At 34.7% G+C, this 19062-nt stretch overlaps 1 protein-coding gene and 1 long non-coding RNA gene across 2 annotated transcripts; one reads left to right on the forward strand and one right to left on the reverse strand.

The window, feature by feature from the left end:
* The first annotated feature begins 3791 nt into the window (after nt 1-3791).
* On the forward strand, nt 3792-7910 carry LOC137708499 (auxin-induced protein IAA6). Its single transcript, XM_068447591.2, has 3 exons — nt 3792-4262; nt 4461-4554; nt 7478-7910. Exons 1-3 carry the CDS (start codon nt 3899-3901, stop codon nt 7587-7589), a joined length of 570 nt encoding a protein of 189 aa, XP_068303692.1. The 5' UTR covers nt 3792-3898; the 3' UTR covers nt 7590-7910.
* A 6277-nt stretch (nt 7911-14187) lies between these two features.
* LOC148689596 (uncharacterized) lies at nt 14188-14597 on the reverse strand. The gene is made up of 2 exons (XR_015958440.1): nt 14462-14597; nt 14188-14372 (listed from the first exon to the last, which is right to left on the reverse strand). It is a non-coding gene; the product is annotated as an uncharacterized LOC148689596 (long non-coding RNA).
* Nucleotides 14598-19062: the final 4465 nt, after the last annotated feature.

Here is a 19062-nt window from a genome sequence, read left to right on the forward strand (position 1 = left end):
ATATTGTTGTCCCATAGATACTCAATTATCTTCTTCATTTTCTTTCACAGCTCAATATTCATTTTCACTACAATCTTCTACTTTTGTTTTCCACTTTCCAATTCTTTTTTTATTTTTTATTTTTATTTTTGTAAATTAATTATGTTTGTTGTAATGCTATACTTTTGTCTTGTATTTGAAAGCAAAAATAAATAAATAAATAAATAAACGAGCGTTTTATTTAAAAGCATAAAAAAAAAAAAACAATCTTCTATATTTTAAACAATCTTTTTATTTTCAAAGCATAAAAGAATTAAAAAAATTTAAATTTTTTTTTTTGAATAGTACTTGCCTTTACCCTTACCCTTGCCCTTTTCAAACTAATGGAGTTACACAAAGGCAAGTACTATTTTGAGTGAATGTCAATGGCAACTTACATGCCCTTCGGTTTGAGGACCCTTCAAATTTAGTCTAAAATGCCCTCTACGAAATTTCTACCTTCTCATAATTATATATAGGGTAATGCTAGACTAAATTTGTAGACAAAATATGCAAATTAAATGACTTGTCACCAATAGAAATCAACACGTTTATCAACACTTAAGTAATAATCCAGTCATCAACTTCCATGTTATTTTGTTTACAACTTTAGTCTCCCTATAACATTACCCTTATATATGTATTATACATCAGTATAATTATTATTGGTACAGTATTTTGATAGTACATATGTATAAAATTATAGCTAGGTACATTGTACTCTTATTATTGGTATATTAACATATGCATTAAAGAAAAAACATGTGAATCAATTTACCTACAACGATACAAATATAATGACCTCCATAAATTCACACTAATATAGTTACTAGGAATTAAGGACGGAAATCAAAATCCAATCTAGCTAGCACCCAATGTTTTAATGAGAATAAGAAGCAAAAACATCTTATGTAAGGAGACATAATCAAAATTTATTAAATTAATATATAATTAAACATCAATTCAAAGTTCATGCATGCATCTTTGCAGGATAGTAGAGCCAATGTACAGGAGGACATTCAGGGACCCAATAAGCGCATTAGGGACATAATAAATGAGTGCTCACTTAATTAATTAGACAAATTGATGCGCATTAGCAACTGCATGTTAGCCAGATAGTTAGTTCAATACTTTAGTTAGCTAGTTAGGGCATTTTTTTTGAAAGTTGGTTTTGTTCAGCACAGAACAAACTCCCGTTCAACTACTGGACTCTTTGGTTTCCAATTCCTACCATATATATGCACGATATATCTTTCGTTCCCAACACATAACATGCATAAAATTTATGGCAACAACTGCCGGAATGTACACACAATACAAGTGCTAAGCAAGTCACTACAGTATATCCTTTTAATTAGTTCTCTTGTATATCCTTAACTTGCATAAACCATCAACATGGGAGGTGTGACTTGTATCACATGCATGTAATCAGTATAAATGGTACTCTAAACAAATTTTCTTTCGCTTTTGGGTTTTGTATATATAACATCACTGTTCAAAAAAGCATCCTAGCTAGCGCTTGACGGAGGTCGGATGCCCCGACAAATTAGGGCCTGGATGTTTACGAAATCGGTGAAACCTCTAGGCGGCCCTAAGCGGTCTTACCGGCAATTCTGTTATGTTTTATTTTACATATATCATTTTATATAACTCTAAGTTAACTATGGATTTTTTTTTTCATATGAAATAACTCTAAATACATATTTCATTTTATATATCCTTCCATTTTGCATTTATGTTTCAAAATACAACTATATATATGTGTGTGTAGTAGGAACCGAAGACACATATTTTGACTCATATTTTGTGAGGTTCACTCCGTAACAATATATTTCAACGATCCAACCGTCTATCTTTTATGTCTTCCCTCAAATATTATTTCTACCAAAGCCCACCCAAATTCGAAGCCATATGACCATTGGACTAAACTTAATTTTTTTTTGCAAAACCATATTCATCCATTTTCTTCACTATAAATGAATGTCTTAACGGTTTGGATTTGTCTAATTTTTTGTAAAGATGATCTATGAATGGTGAATCATCGATCATTGAACGATTTGGATCCTTAAAAAAGTTATTGAATGGGAAGCACAAAAACATGTGTCAAAATGTGTGTTCCCAGATCATAACTTATATATAAAAGTATAACTGTAAAGTGGTCGCTTATTTTTATGTGTTTTTTGTTATAATAAATGTGAAAGGAGCCATTGAGAAAACCTTTGTTTAGTATCTTTATCTGTTATCTCTATCCATTGATCAATTTAACCTAAATTCCTTTCTAGTGATGGAAATTCCTCGATCAAACACATTACCATAGTATAACTGATTTATGTGTTTAGCTCAGTCTAACCACGTACGTAGGTTAATTATATAAGAGTGGTTCTAGGAAATAGGCTCTACCAACCCCCAACCCGCCCCACCTCCAAATAGTCTCTTACTGGCAAAGCTAAGCACTGGCATGTAGCTACAAATGCAAAGTGATAGGGTTGCAGTCAGCTAAGTGGAACTAAAAAAAATGCAACCCAAATACACAAATAATTACAACACATATGAACAAGACATCGTTTATAAGCTGTGTCTGCCGGCTGTAGCGAGGCAATCAAAAAATTAGCTCGAATTTCGCTTTTGTTGTGGATGAAAATTTCTGCTGTTTTTTTCTTTGATGAAAATACACTTGCAAAATAATAATATCTAAGATTAAGGCCAAAAGTCTCATCCGCCCACGATAAATGGGAAGGCTTTGGTCGAAGAATTTCCAATGCCAAAGTTAGAATTTTGAAAAGAATGTGTTTTGGAGTTTGTGGGTAGCAAATGACTTAGTTTTTTTAGTGGAATAACAAGACTATTTATAAGGGAGTGGCCGGCCCTATTTGGAGAATAGTGGCTAGCCATATACGGTGTAATTGTATGAATAATTGCAAGATATTATGTGAAATATATAATATCTTGCAATTAATATGACAATTAATCCTAAATTAAATAGGAAAATTGGGAGTTACCTTTTGAAATGAGGAGTGATGAGAGGGTTTTGACTAAATACCATTTTGATCACCTTTGACTTTTTCTTGATTGAGCTGTTATTGTTCGTTGCATGCGCATGAGAATCCTGGTGTGCCTTGAGGGTAATTTTGTCATTTTCACCCAAAAGTCCACGTGTCATCTCCATAATTTTCTTAATTATTTTTGGCTTCACACTTGTTACTAGTAAGGTTACTCCTTGCACAGCTATAGACATATGCATGTACCATCATGCCATCGTACTGGCCAATGCATGCACAAACAAATTTTATTCATCGTTCATGCATGTACCAATGTACGAGTTCACAGATAGGCGCGTAATAACCCTAGTTCTGCATCATGATTCATACTTTTGCATGCATGACGAATGGGATGACCATACATGTATGTTGCAAAAACATTATCCCATCTTTCATGATGCAACGTTACATCCCAACTCTTGTTATAATAAAACCCCAAAAAAATGAGATAGAATTAGGCAAAGCACGACCACACTTAAGAAAGTCACATGACCTGTTCCAAGTGAGCAGATCAGATGGTGAAGATCAGATCCCACCAAATCTCAAAGCACCAATAGCCTTAGGATCTGCCCCATATCCAACTTATGGTGCCAGCCTTTATTAGTGCTTGTAGGGAAGCACATAGTCCCCACTTTTGCCTCTCATGTGACCGACCAACTAAGCACAGTTGGCCTGTCATTGCTCCCACCATGTCCTATATTTCTATAGTTCACACCATGTATAAGAACTTGCCTTTATTCATTTAAAACTGTACAAAAAAAAAAAAACCATTTCTCACCAGTCCAATTGATCCAGAAAAGCAAAATAACACATTCGAATTTCTCAAAACCCTCAAAACCCAAATGGCCAAAGAAGGTTTAGGGCTTGAAATTACAGAGTTGAGGTTGGGATTGTGTAGTGGTCCAAGTTTAGTGGACAAAAACGAGAAGAAAAGGGCGTTTTCAAAGATTGACGGTGGAGATGGCAGGTATAGTACCACATCTGGTGACTACCCGAAAAATGGTCAGACAAAGAATGAGGTTGTGGGGTGGCCTCCATTGTGTTCATACAGAATGAAGATTAATAGCTTGAATGAGACGTCGAAAATGTATGTCAAAGTTAGCATGGACGGAGCACCCTTTCTTCGTAAAATTGACTTGAGCATGCACAACGAGTATGCAGATCTTGCTCTGGCGTTGGAGAAGTTATTTGGTTGTTATGGCATCGGTGAGTACGTTGTGGTTATATCTTTTCTTTATATATTTATATGTAAGTACAACAACTAACACTTGAAGGAAATAGTAGTTTTTCTAATCAAACCTTTATCTATGCATATTCCGAAATTACCACTTGAATTACAAACTGCAAATGTAAAGTAAAATTAAAAGAAATGTTCTTAAAAGTTTGTCCGCGTATATATAACAGGCGAGGTGTTGAAGGATGCAGACAACTGTGAATTTGCACCCATTTATGAAGACAAAGATGGAGACTGGATGCTAGTGGGAGACGTTCCTTGGGAGTAAGTTTTTTAAAACCAAAATCCGAACACATGACATGACATGAATTATAATTTCTATTTTTTTATACTTATGAATTACAGTTTACAAGTGCGCGCTACGGTTATTGAGAACTTAAGACAATAATTGCAGGATTATTAGGAATTCTTGTGTTTTTTATATATTAAAAATGTAAAATCTTGCTTAATGAAATTGAACATGAAATTGTACCCAGTTCTCTCTCTAAGTACCATGCCTAAGGCAGCACCAAGACCTGGGTTACTTAAGTTGACCTGTAATTAATTGAGGAATAGAACTGCAAAATTGGATAATCTAAATTCAAACATATACAAAGATTAGAAGAGTTTTCTATATAATTTTTAATGGAGGGTATACGAATTTCCATGATCCAATTGAGCTTATAAGACAACTAAATTGAGCCAATGCTCACAAAGATAATAGCATCTTCAATCATGCTTTCTATATTTAGTTAAATTTTAACTAAAAAGACTACAAAGTTACTTTAGGAGCTCCCTACAAAATTTCTTTAGTGTGCCTGAAACACGGCTCGGTACTCTAGGTTAGGAGAAGTTTTTCAGTGTGCCAAGAACACTCAGTACACTAAGTGTAATAATACAATTAATTGAATAGTGAGTGTGATTAGAGATGACTTTTTCCAAATTCTCTCCAAAATTAAGCTAGGAGCTCATTTGAAGAGCCCATTGTAGATACTTTTCAAATCCCCTCTAAGTAAAGCTATTAGACTAACTATATTTTCATGTGGAATTTTGTTGAGTGTGAATCTCACATTAGAAAAATAAGTGTCATTAAGTAGTACATAAATAAAAGTTGATCTTGGATTACAACTGGACTTGTTCTTTGCTAATTGCATGATAAGTTTAGAATCAACATTGGTTGCCAAGTATTAGTCGTAAAGTGTATTGGGTTAACACTAATTGGTCCATAAAACCGGCACTAATTAGGCATGCATGCTATTAATTTTTCATCCTTGTAAAGATTAGAGACAGAATTATATGCGTCTTTCCATGATTTCTCACATTATTCGAATTTCTTATATTTTGGACCCCATAGTCATACTACCGACATAAGCATTTCTTATGATGATGTTGGGAAGAATAATACCAAATTGTCCTTTTCGTACGGCCTAGTCATGGCAATACATTATTTTAGAGAGGACGTAGAAGTGAAATGTATTTCACAAGTCAAAATTTTGTACAACATATTCCCAAGTTGAAATCAAAACGTAAAAAAAAAAAAACTATCTTTTTCTTATTAGGACCCGCGTACTTGATTTTAATTATTAATTTTTCTTTATGGTATATATGAAGGTGGCTTAAAAATTAACGGTTAGATATTGTATATATGAATCTGATATATCTTTATAATGGTAAATTTCATTTTTTTTTTTTTTTTAAATGTCCTTCACAATACCATCTTCCAATCATAAGAAACTAGGCAATTGTTAATTAAGTTTTTATTTAAGAATTTTGGGAAAGGATCCTCTCCCGATCATTTCCATCAAGGCACACAGTTCGGACTTTTGAAATTTGATTCAACGGCTATAGTTATTATAACTATTAAAGTGGGCCCCTATTTATAACCGTTGGATCAAATTACAAAGGCTCGGATTGTGTGCTTTGGTGGATTTAATGGAAAGGATCCGGCCATGAATTATACTAAAAAAATGACTTAGAAAATGAGATTTTTATTTATTTATATATATTTTATCAAAAAATTATTCAAAAAAAAAAACGAAACTCAACACCCACTTACTTTTTTTTTCTTCCTAATCAAGTCTCAACGCCCATAACTGGGGTCTTTGTTTTTGTTATTTTTTTCCCTAAAGTTTAAAATTTTAATTTCATTCCAAATTTAAAATGTGTTGAATTAAACTCTTTTTAATTTAATAATAATTTTTAAATTTTTCAAAAAGGCAATATATTGTATTTTGAATGTTTCACCATTTTAGTTGAAACTTTTATATGTAGGCAAGTCCTTCGTTCCAACCAAAAACAAAAATGAAATCCTTGATCCAACCAAGTCCAATTGCCAGACCTGCTTTCGTATGTTAACGACTGACTATCCCTTCCCTCTTCACTACCCTCATCATCTCAAACCTGAAGAATAACGGAAACGGAAATAATCAGATTCGAAAACCATATTTCCAAAAGAAATTAGACATCCCAATGAAACAAAAAAAATCCCAAATCATTTACCTTTGCCTCTTCGTTGCCAAAATCATGACAAATCGCCCTAAGACACCACAAAAACGCAAAATTAGTACCAGACTCTCAACCATCATCTTTTTGACCTAAAAGAGAATAAAAAAAAAATTTAAGAGAAAATTTAGTCACGTCTGGAATAAATACCTCTAGCGTGTCATGCACGAGCAAGAGACCGTAGGCAGCGAGTCAATCACGATCACCAATTCGTTGAAAACTTTTCATACAAACTCTCAAATAAATATAGAAGTTGACGTAGAGATTATATTTTGTAAACTAAATAACATAAAAATTGATGATTGATTTATTATTTAAGTGTTGATTAACATGTTTGTTACCCATGTTTTCGATATGTCTAATACTTTATAATTTATATATCAATCTATTTTACAATTTATTTATCTTAATATAATTATGTATTTCTTTAAGTATAAGTAAATATTTATTTATATACTACATAATAAATTAAATTAAAATTAAAAAAACCGTCTAAGCCACCGCCTAGACGCCTAGGCGTTACACCTAACGCTTTTTGAAACCTTGCATAAAGCCACAGCTCACAAGAGAATCTGTGGCCAAGGCAACCCTCGCTATTAACCCTCATTTTTAGTAGTGTATGTACCATTGTAGCCGGACCCCTTAACTAGCTATATCAAACTTGTAATTCATAATCTGATTAATTATGCTTGTCATTTAATTGCAGGATGTTTGTTGAGTCATGCAAGAGGCTGAGGATCATGAAGAGATCGGATGCCAAGGGATTTGGACTGCAGCACAAGGGCTTCCGTAAGGCAACAATAGAAGAGGAGCCATAAATAATCACTTCAGAAGGAAATATCGAAACGAAGATCAATATAATGATTTATTATGGCTCCTCTAAAGTGATTATTATGGCTCCTTTCATCATATGTATGCATTTTTTCATATAATGATTTATTAATTGCTGGCTTTAAGCAGAGAATTATTGTTTTAATCGCAAATTAAAGGTGAAACTTTGATATTGTTAAATTGTTAAGAATATAGGACCCTAGGAATTAAGGGGATAGAATTTTCCTTCATCATCGTCATTATTTTGCTTCATATATGTGTTTAAGATGATATCTTAATATTCAATTGGATCTTCTTTTTTCTGAATATATATTATTTTTTTGTGCTTCCGTTTGATAATGAATTCTAGTTCTCACCCTCATGAGAAAATTTTTAGGGGCTTAACGTGTTGCAGAACAACGCTGGCTGTGGTACTACTATATATTCAAAACTTTGTATGCGTGTTAAACTTTTAGTATAGTTCAAAAAAAAAAAAAAAAAAAAAAAAAAAAAAAAAAAAATTGATATAACCTAAAAGTAGAGGTGGCAAATTAAGTCATTGGGTTGTTAATGTGTACCCGTTAAGACCTATTTAATTTAGGAAGTGTTATTGACACTCCAAAAATCTCATTCTACGCTCATCATAAGTGTATTTTTCTTTCTAAATATAGAAAGTTTGGAGCGTAGAATGAAAATTTTGGAGTGCCAATAAAAATTCCCTTTAATTTAATATCACCATAATATAGAGATGAGATTGGTAGTGGTGATGATGGCTTAAGGTAAAATCAAACTAAATGAGTTTTAATGGTTCTTAATGTGCATTTGAGTTGTGAAGTTAATTATCAGACCACAATCAAGTTAGTTATGATCCATGGCTAAAACTTTTCCAAAAGTTTTGGAAATAGTGAGACTGAGAAACAACAGAGAGTATTGCCTAAATGCGACTTGGGACAAAATACTGCAGGAGAGAGGGTTAGAAGATAAAGAAATGGTCATTTACAAATCTCCTCTAATCCTCTCAGTCTCTCAGCTCCCTGCGATCTCTAGCCTGCAAACTAAGCTTTGTATGTATATATATCTTACATAAGCAACTCCCTCAGTCCCAATCATATTATAATCTCTCTCTCTCTTTCTCTCTCTCTCTCTCTCTCTCTCTCTCTCTCTCGTTTGTGTGGTTAAGTTACAGATAGAGTTCGACCTACTTGAGATCATAAAAATAGAGATCATGGGAGATTCTTCATCAGCGTCATACATACACACATGGTAACTTATTCAACTTCGAGTATAAATACATACATATAACAAAGCTATAATAATTGCAAAACTACAAGCAGATCAAACCTGTAAAGCACATGAAAATTTCACAGTTTTCACTCACTACAAGGCTGCAATGGTGGTTGGGAACACGTTTGCGTCAAAGCTAATGGCATAGTTGACATTATAAATAAAAACAACTAACAAGCAATTATCAAAGCATTAGATTTAGAGCAACCAGAAAGCAATTAATTATAAAAATCAAAGAAGATTAGAACCCTAATTATAAAGCAATTATCAAAGCATGAAATAATCCTAAAATTACAAATTCCTAAAATTTTCTAGAACCCTAATTGCTAACTTTACTAGAGTTAAGTAAATTGAAACATTACCTCTGAGAGAGAGTGTGACCGAGATCGACTGAGAGACAGGGCTGTCGGAGGAAGAAGAGAGAGTGTGAGGGGGCGAGAGGGTGACAGAGATTTAGTGAGAGAGGGCTATCATCATTTTTAGTCTCCATTCCCCTCCTCAATAAGTACGTCACCGTTATCGTTCGGGCCCACTGCAACATCGTGTCACGGAAGGCTACCGAGGTCAATTGTAATTGACTAAATCGGTATTTCGATTAAAGTCATTCCTTGTATCTGAAACGGTTTTTGGATAAGATTTGTATCTCCAAGTGTTTTCGCATCATTTTTTTATTGAAGATTCCAACAGTTGGTCAGCGACGTTGTCGACTTCGTCGTCAATAGGGTCTTATTCTGGTATAGCATACACATTCCTCTAATCTATCTTCTGAAAAACTTTCCAACCTTTCCCGGCTTTAAGGTCATCTAGATACACAATCTGTTTTGCCATGTTTGCCAAAATGTTCGTCATCTTACCAAGTTCTGTTAGTGTTCAAATATAATAAGCCATGGTCGATTTTAACATTTTCCCTTCCTATTTGGGTTTGCATCAAACCAACGACACTTAAACATGATCACTTGGCATCGGTCTTTGTAAAGCAATTGCATGACACTTGTTAGTTTGCCATAGAGATCAATGTATGTACTTTCGTCCCTACCTGGGACATGGACACCGCTGTTTTGTGTACACAACTTGGCATTTCGTGAAGTCCCCCAAAAACTTGACGCCGTTAACATGGTAACCCGAGAACAATTTATCGCAAATCGGTCTGAACGCCAAGTGATATAACTCTTCACTGCAGGTGGGGGAATTCAATGCTTTCAATTTATTCATCTAACATTATACAAAAACATACACTTGTTAGTTTGAGAAAAATAAGTAGTACAATATATATGTCAAATACAAAACACTTATAACTTACATAATCAAGAAACCACTGTGAAAACAATTCACGGTGTTTCTTGGCATACAAATGTGATGGATGTTACCTCCATGTCATTTTTGGAAAACGACTCGCCTCGTACAAGATCTCCAAAGGGTCGTGCACTTTGGGCAAAAACAGAAAGTTTCTCCTTTCTCACATCCCCCCTCGGTGTCATTATTTTGCTGAGGATGATTGAAAGTCATCTCCACATCTTTTAAATACATTCCAAAAAATGTAAGTGACTCATATTGGACCCAAGGCTCCTCTATAATTGATCATTCGAGCTTTGCCATGTTGCGTACACTTTTTTTCAACTCCCCGAGAAGCTTGCCAAAAATAAAACGATACGATACAAATTAGTAAGCGTCAGTTAATGATGAATAAACAAATGATGAGGATTATATACCTTTCTATTGGATACATCTAGCGATAGTTGATAACACCAGCAAGCAATACCTCTTTCGACAAGTGAACCATCACGTGAATCATACTTATGAAGAAAGCTAGAGGAAATATCATCTCAAACTTGCAGAGAGCTTGGACAATGTCATGGTGCAACTGATTAACGTCCGTTTTTTGCAACGTTCTTGACGTCAGTTGGGAAACAACATGATTGGCTTCACTACATCTTCTGGCAATAGGTGTCTAATACCCATAGGAATTAAGCGTTGCATAACCACATGGAAATCATGGCCCTTTAGTCTAATAAATTTACCTTCGTCAACATTCACGCAACGTGCGATATTAGAAGCATACCTATTGAGAAACTTTACTGACGATAAAAACTTTAAAAACTTTTTTTTGTCTTTCGGTTTCATGGAAAAATAATGCAAGATCCCTTATGGCTTTATCACTGTCCCTATTTATCCATAACCCCTATGTATTCCCATTCGTTCCAAATCAAGACGAGCCTTGATCGTGTCCTCTGTCTTGTCCTCGATATCTAGAATGGTGCCCACCAATGTGTCAAATACATTTTTCTCAACATGCATAACGTCGAGTTTGTGTCTCAATTTTAGTTTCCACCAATACGGGAGCTCAAAAAACATAGAACTATGCGTCCAGTTCACATGTGCAGAAGGTCTGGTCCTACTCACTGTTTGCCCGAACAGAGCAAAATCCAAACGGTTAAGCTGTTCCAAAATCTGATCACCGGACCATTCTCTAGGTCTAAGGTAATGCTCTATTTTCCTGTCAAACTCTTTATCCATTTCCCGCCACTCGTGGTCCCATGGCAACCATCTCGGATGACCATGGTAACAAATTTTTCCGGTGTGCCAACCAGATGTTACATCATCATTGCATACAGGGCATGCCATATAACCCCTAGTGCTCCACCTAGAAACCATTTCATATGTAGGAAAATCGTTCACAGTCCACATAATTGTTGCCCGCAAAGTGAACATCTTCCCATTATACTTATCATACGTGCCTACACCAGGATCCTTAGTTATCAAAAGAGTCATCATCATGTATTCTTTGTTTTCATGCATTTCAAAGGTGGCAAATTATATGGAAATACAAAAATCGGCCAAATGTTGTGGTGTTAGTTTAGAACCCCGAACGGATTGAATCCATCAGTGGCCAGTCCCAATCTAACATTCTGGGGATAAGTAGCAAACTCAAGGAACGTTCAATCAAACTCTTTCCATGCCTCCCCATCTACAGGATGCCTCATCACATTGTCGTCTACCCGTTTTTTCTTATGTCATCTCATGCCGGTGGCAAAATGCGTTGACATATACAATCGCTGCAACCTAGGTTTTAAAGGCAGATAACGTATGACTTTTTAAGGGATCTTAGTCATTTTATTCTGAGATGTCATTTTGAACCTCGACACATTGCATACAGGGCATTTATCCAATGCTTTATTCTCTTTGTAGAATAAAATACAATTGTTTTTGCAAGCATGAATTTTTTCATAATCCAATACGAGATCATTCAACACCTTTTGCGCATGTCTATGGTTTTTCAACAAACAATTGTCCTTTGGAAACATTATCTTGAAAACCCCCAAAAAGTAATTGAAACACTGGTTCGACAAACGATACTTTATTTTTCCGTGCATTAGTTCCACAATGACCATGAGAATTAAAAAGCTCTCACACCCTGGGTATAACTCTTGGTTGATATTTTTTAATAGTTTTTCATATTGTTCGAACTCTGCACTGTCCATTGGTGTAGGCACATCATCTTCCCCTTCAAGATTGGTGTTTGTCAATGCAAATGGAAAAGCATCATTATAATATCCATGACTTGTTCATTAGGATCCACATTAGGTTCAACATTGCCTACTCTTGTGGCATTTGAAGATGAAGCATTGTCTAATTGTTCCCCATGATGGTTCTAAGTATTATAGGTCTCTACCATTCCTTTCCTTACGAAATGAAACTGAACATTTTCAATTGTGTCCCTTAAAATATTGTTACACCTCCTACATGGACAATGGATTCTAGTTGCACCTGAGTTGTGTGTATGTGCAAAGTCAATAAAATCCTCGATTCCAACCAAGTATTCGTCTGCACATCTATTCGGGTTCTGTATCCACGTTTTGTCCATAATTCCTGCAACCACAATAATAGTACAACAATCACAACAACTTCATACAAATGATATTGTCACCTTATGCCTCCGGTAAGGGCCCTATCCCATTCGGGAATGCAAAGTTATGTCATGTAATTTACGGCTACATCAAATTAGATTTCGACGTGGAGGAATTTCAGCAGCATCTCAGGTACAATTCTTCAAATGGATGACATAGATATGAAATACCTATGTGCCACTTGAATAATGTATAGAGATGATACCGAAATCTTCACAACCGAAACCTAATCCTTCAAGCATAAACTACGCATCATAACTATGCATTCCCAAACTGTCTAAATAATGGGACAATTCAAGAATCAATTGGACTGCAGTCATGCTTTCGTATCCTTGCACGAAATCCATGCTTTCGTATCCATGCGCAAAATCCAACTAATCCTCAAATGGGAAACTAAGTTTTAATAATAAAAAAAAAAAAAAAACAAGTACGAAGTTAATTACAATTAACTGCGTACATCACAACACATATTTGTACGTCACGTGCAAATTTAACACATAATATAAATATAATTTCACAATAGAATATAAACATAACAACATATAGTTCCAACATAATTTAATTAATTTGCACGTGACGTACAAATATGTGTTGTGATGTACGCAGTTAATTGTACAACAGAATATAAACATGCATAACAACTTATAGTTCCAACATAATTTAATTAATTATATATATATTTTTTTAAATAAAACAAAGAAAATACCTTCTAAATTGTTCTCCACCAATCGCTAATCACACACAATATCCCTATAGACAATGAATTTCATGGTGTTAGTATGAATTTACATTAATACTTTTACCCTAACAAAAAAAAAAAAGCACTTGCCAGACACACCGAGATAGCTCGATCAACCTGGAGAAGAAGATGGAGGGAATATTAGATGATGACATTGAGAGAAAAAGAAAGCGACAGATGCCGGATTAAAGAAAAACGAAAGGGGAGGAGGTGCAAAGGCAGATTCTGCAGTTTTACAGCAGTTTCTGCCTTTGTAGCTAAATCTAGATTATAAAGATTACTTTTGCATGAATGATTTTGCGTGACGAACTATTTGTCGCACAAAGTATATTTGCGTGACTAATGTATTATTCATCGCGCAACTCTAAATTTTTTTTTTTTTTTCGTTTGCTTTATTATTTATTAATGTAAACAAGTTGTGCTACAAATACTCTGTTGGTAGCGCAACATGCATATTTTAAAAAAGAAAAAAAATTCATTTTTTTCTTTTTCTTTTTAACTAATGTAAATTTTTATTTTAATCTAAATAAGAAACTCAAACTTAATTAAACATTACCAAAATAATTAATAAAACTAATTTATTATCCTATATACATATTATAACTAATGTAAATATTAATAGTCATCCATATAACATAAATTTATTAATTAAAGTCAAATATAACGTCCAAATAAATCTTATTTCATAAAAAAAAAAAAAAAAAAAAAAAAAAAAAAAAAAAAAAAACCAAATAAACTTCAATCCTCCTCATGCGGAGCATCAGTGGCGGCATCAGGAACTCCTCCACACTCCGCATCCTGTAACACATCGAACTTCCACTCTTGGACATGCATCTTGAAAAGGTCACCCAGATACAATGAACCTATATTAATGTCAATAACAATAAATTAGTAATTAAAAAAATAATACTTTTTAACAAAAATAATTATACATTTTTTAATACAAACTTACCGATAACTCCCCACCATGGACTTCTTCAACTCCTCAGGCACCATTTTCCAAGACTTAAACTTGGTAGAACATTGGCTCCACACCAAACCCCCAATATCAAACCTAAGTTCGGCGTACACATCAACCCTACCTTTGTCTTCAAAGTAAGGCACTCGCTTACGACGGTATCTCTCTATTCGCAACACCTTTTCTAACATCTCAGTCTCGACTATGCCGTAACACGATATTGTCCACTTTGGGCCCCGACCACACCTTCACAATTTTGTTTCTGGGAACTCACAAGAGAACTTCCTAGTGGGTCACCCATCCTAGGAATGCTCTAGCCCGAACTCGCTTAACTTCGAAATTCTGATGGAATCCGAAACAAGTGAGTCCTCAAAAGGCCTCATGCTAAAGGAGGTGGGCATGTACATATGAGGTACATCACCCCCTCTCCGTTGGTCGATGTGGGATCTCACACCTTTCCTCATATCTTTTTCTACCACAAAATTTTAAAAGTAATAAATGATTTCAACCATATCAAATATTAAAACAACTAATTCAACAATAAATTTCTTTTTTACCTTTCCCTTCGCAAGAGTTTTATCCCACTCAACTTTTCGTTGGATCAGGAACCGAATCGACCATTGCCTTTGAAACAAAACCTTTGAAAAGTAGGGTTCTGAAATTGTGTTTATATATAACCCGTAACGCTTTGGGCAATGAACCACTTCGTCGCGCAAAATGTGTGGTTCGTCGAGCAAAATGCCTTATAAATGCGCACTAAATGGGAGCGGTTGAAGGGTTATCTGATCATTTCAATGAAAATTGGCATGACGAATATGTAGAAATTTTCGTCGCACAAACATTTGGCGGCAAAATATTTTTCCCGCTTCTTTTTGTCGCGCAAAATGTGTGGTTTGTCGAGCAAAATGCATTATAAATGCGCACTAAATGGGAGCGGTTGAAGGGTTATCTGACCGCTTCAATGAAACTTTGCATGACTAATGTTTTCGCCACATAAGTTTATTTATTTTTTCTATCATGCCATTTTTGCGCGACGAATACATTTTTTTGTCGCGTAGGTGCCACTTAGGCAATGAAAATTGTTTCGTCACGCAAAATCTGGTCGCACAAGCTATTTTTTCTACTAGTGAATATGTGGTTGAGGTGTCGGAAAGGACCTATTGACTGACCTACACTGCTTAATCAACTGCAACATCTACAAAATCCAATTGAATAACCAAAATTTAAAACTATGTTATTAATACCAATTTATATAATCAATACAAAAGCCTAAAATTTAAAAAGTAAAAATTGAACCTTATAATTCTACAAGTAACACAAAATTTATGAACTTGTAAAAGCAACCCTAGAATTAGTTAATTAATACAAAAAATTTCAAATTGATACCTACAACCTAAATATTAATCCTAAATTCATATAATTATATTAAAAATGTAAACCTATAAATGTTTAAGTTAACAAAATTAACTAATTTAACAAATCAATCCCAACAAATAATACTTCGTCCAAACTTTTTTTTTTTAACCCTACATTAATAATATTATACCTACAACTAAAATCTTAATTCTAAAATTAAAAAATTAAACTAAAATTCTAAACCTATAATTTTAAAGTTAACAAATGAACAAGTAAACTTGAATAAATTGAAAATTAAATGAAATTTGCATGAAAATTATGAAATTTAAAATTTTAACCCTACCCCGCACCACCCATCCCTGCGCCACCGCAACCCAACCCCCACCACCACCCTCCCTCACCCCCCCCCCCCCCCCCCCCCCCGCCGACGCCCACCCAAGCCCTACTCCCCAAATTTCGAAATCCCTAAATTCCCTATTTCTAAAATCCCTAAATCCCCAATTTCGAAATCCCTGGATCCCCAAATTGAGATAAACCCTAAATAGAGGTTCTAGAAAATGAGAGAAAGAAAGGCTCTCTGGAACTAATAATGTGAAGGACTTTGCACGACAAACACATTCGTCGCTCAGTTTTAATGAATTTTGTAAAAAACCACCCTATTTTTGGTTAATTTGAGATCAATACGCGACAAAAGGAAAACCTTCGTCATGTATAAGTAAAAAGCGTGACAAATATAGCATATTTTGTCACGCAATATTTAATGAACATTTAAAAAAAAAAAAAAAAAAAAAAAAGGCACATACATTTTAATTTGGAAATTTTGAAGGACCTGTAACGACGAAGTTATCCCATTCGTCGTGCAATATGGTATTGTGCGACGATTTACCCTCATTCGCCGCCCAATGTTTAATGAACATTTAAAAAAAAAAAGCCCCCATATTTTGATTTTGAGAAATTTTGAAGACCTTGCGCGATGAATTGAATTTGTCGCGTCGCGCAAACCACCAAATGCTACAAATGCATCCCTTACGTCGCTCAAACCTACCTTGAGTGACGAATTTTTTTGTTTTCGTCGCACTATTACGTTATGCGCGACTACTTTCTAGTGTTCGTCGCTTTGAATTGACTTTAATTTGGTTTTTTTTTTTTTTTTTTAAATCCTTTATCTAATTACAAATTTAATAAATTAAAATTTGTTTATATACACAAAATTAAATACACTTAATTGCATTGCATATAAGTCAAAAGTCCTTAATCCTCATCCTCGGTACTATAAATATCACTATCTTTACTTTGATCATTTTCAGTCTCCCATTCATCCTCATCTGTTGGTACATCAACAACATCATCCGCGCCTTCAGGTGGATTGTATCTTGGGAGACTTCCAAGATCAATTGTAATTGAGTCTATAGAATTTCAATTTGAGGACCTTCAACTACTTGAAATGGTTCTTGGACAATATTAGTATCCCGAAGTGTTTCTACACCAATTTTTGTCGAAGTTTTGAGGAGTTGGTCGGCAAAGTTGTCATCATCGTCGTTGTTGTCAGGATCTTGGTCTGGAATATCATACACCCCTCTGTGATCAATCTTCTGAACAAATTTCCATCCCTTCCTAGCCTTTGGATCATCGATGTAGAAAATTTGCTTGGCCATAGTTGCCAAAATGTATGGGTCTTCACTGTACCAACATCTTGTAGTGTTCACCGATAGTAAACCATCATCTCGTTTAACACTCACATTCCTACTAGGGTTTGTATCGAACTAACGACAATTAAAAATGATGACTTGACAACGGTCTTTGTAAAGCAATTGAACCACACTTGTTAGTAATACGCGGGATAATTGGTTTCCTTCAATTTTTTCACCTAATTTATACCAAAAAACTGACATGTTGGTTTTATAAGACAACTAACATGCAATTATATTTTAGGACAAAAATAACAAAAAAAAACCTAAACAACTTGCTTGTTCGCAAAACCAACGAGGAAACAGATCACGGTGCTTCATGGCATATAAATGCAAAGAATGTTTCCGCTCCATCAATTCTTCATGCTCATCCAGGTACTCAATTATCTCGTCGCAATTGTTAAGTACAAACCAATGAGCTACTCGCATGTCCCTTCCGGTAAACAAATTGCCTCGTACTAGTTCGCCAAATGGTTGTATGATTTGGGCAAACACGGATAGTTTTTGCCTTTTCACACCACCGTCAATATTACGGTGTGGTCAATTGAACGCCATCTCAACATCTTGTAAGTACATAGCACAAAATGTATCTGTCTCAAATGCCACCCAAGCCTCCACAATGTATCCTTCGGGCTTCCTCATGTTCCTTACACTATTCTTTAACTTACCTAGTAATTTGCAACAATAAAATTTTGATGATTCAAATAAGTTAAATCGTCAATTGATCACAAATTAATTAATGACTAAGGACTTTATACCTTTCGATTGGATACATCCATTGATAGTTGAAGGGTCCGACAAGTAATGCCTCATTTGGCAAGTGAATCATCACGTGGATCATGCTTGTGAAGAAAGAAAGAGGAAATATTTGTTCAAACTTGCATAAGACTTCGACAATGCCAATGTGTAACCATTGTAGATCAGACTTTCACAACATCCTAGTAGATAATTGAATAAAAAAACCTCGCCAACAATAGAATCAGCTTCACCACATCTTCTGGTAATAGGTGTCAAATATCAATCAGGAGTAAACGTTGCAGTGACATGACAATCATTAGTCTTAAGCCTAGAAAATTTGCCCCCATCTACATTTGCACATCGTCCGATATTTGAAGCATACCAATCTGGAAATTTACGGAGGATAGAAACTTTAAAAACTTTTTCTTCTTCTTCGGTTTTACTAAAGAAAAAAAAAAGCTAGCCACTTTGTCGCTATCTCACCCTCTCTCGTCATCCAAAAATGTGGCATTATTCCTATTTGCTCCAAATCGATGCAAGCTTTGATCGTGTCCTTCGTCTTTCCCTCGATGTCTAATATAGTTCTAACCAGTGTATCAAACATGTTCTTCTCAACATGCATAGCATCAAGGTTATGGCGTAATTCAAATTTGGACTATTACGGTAGCTTAAACAACATTCTTTTTTGTGTCCAGTTTAGATGTCCGGTCTGGTCTTATTTACCGATTTGCCAAACGGACCAAAATCCAAACAATTCAAGGGCGCTAAAATATTTTTTTCGGACCATTCTCTAGGTTTTGACTGAATCTTTTC

The sequence above is a fragment of the Pyrus communis genome, chromosome 17 (genome assembly GCF_041283825.1).
Source record: "Pyrus communis isolate YQ-2024b chromosome 17, ASM4128382v1, whole genome shotgun sequence".
Lineage (NCBI taxonomy): Eukaryota > Viridiplantae > Streptophyta > Magnoliopsida > Rosales > Rosaceae > Pyrus > Pyrus communis.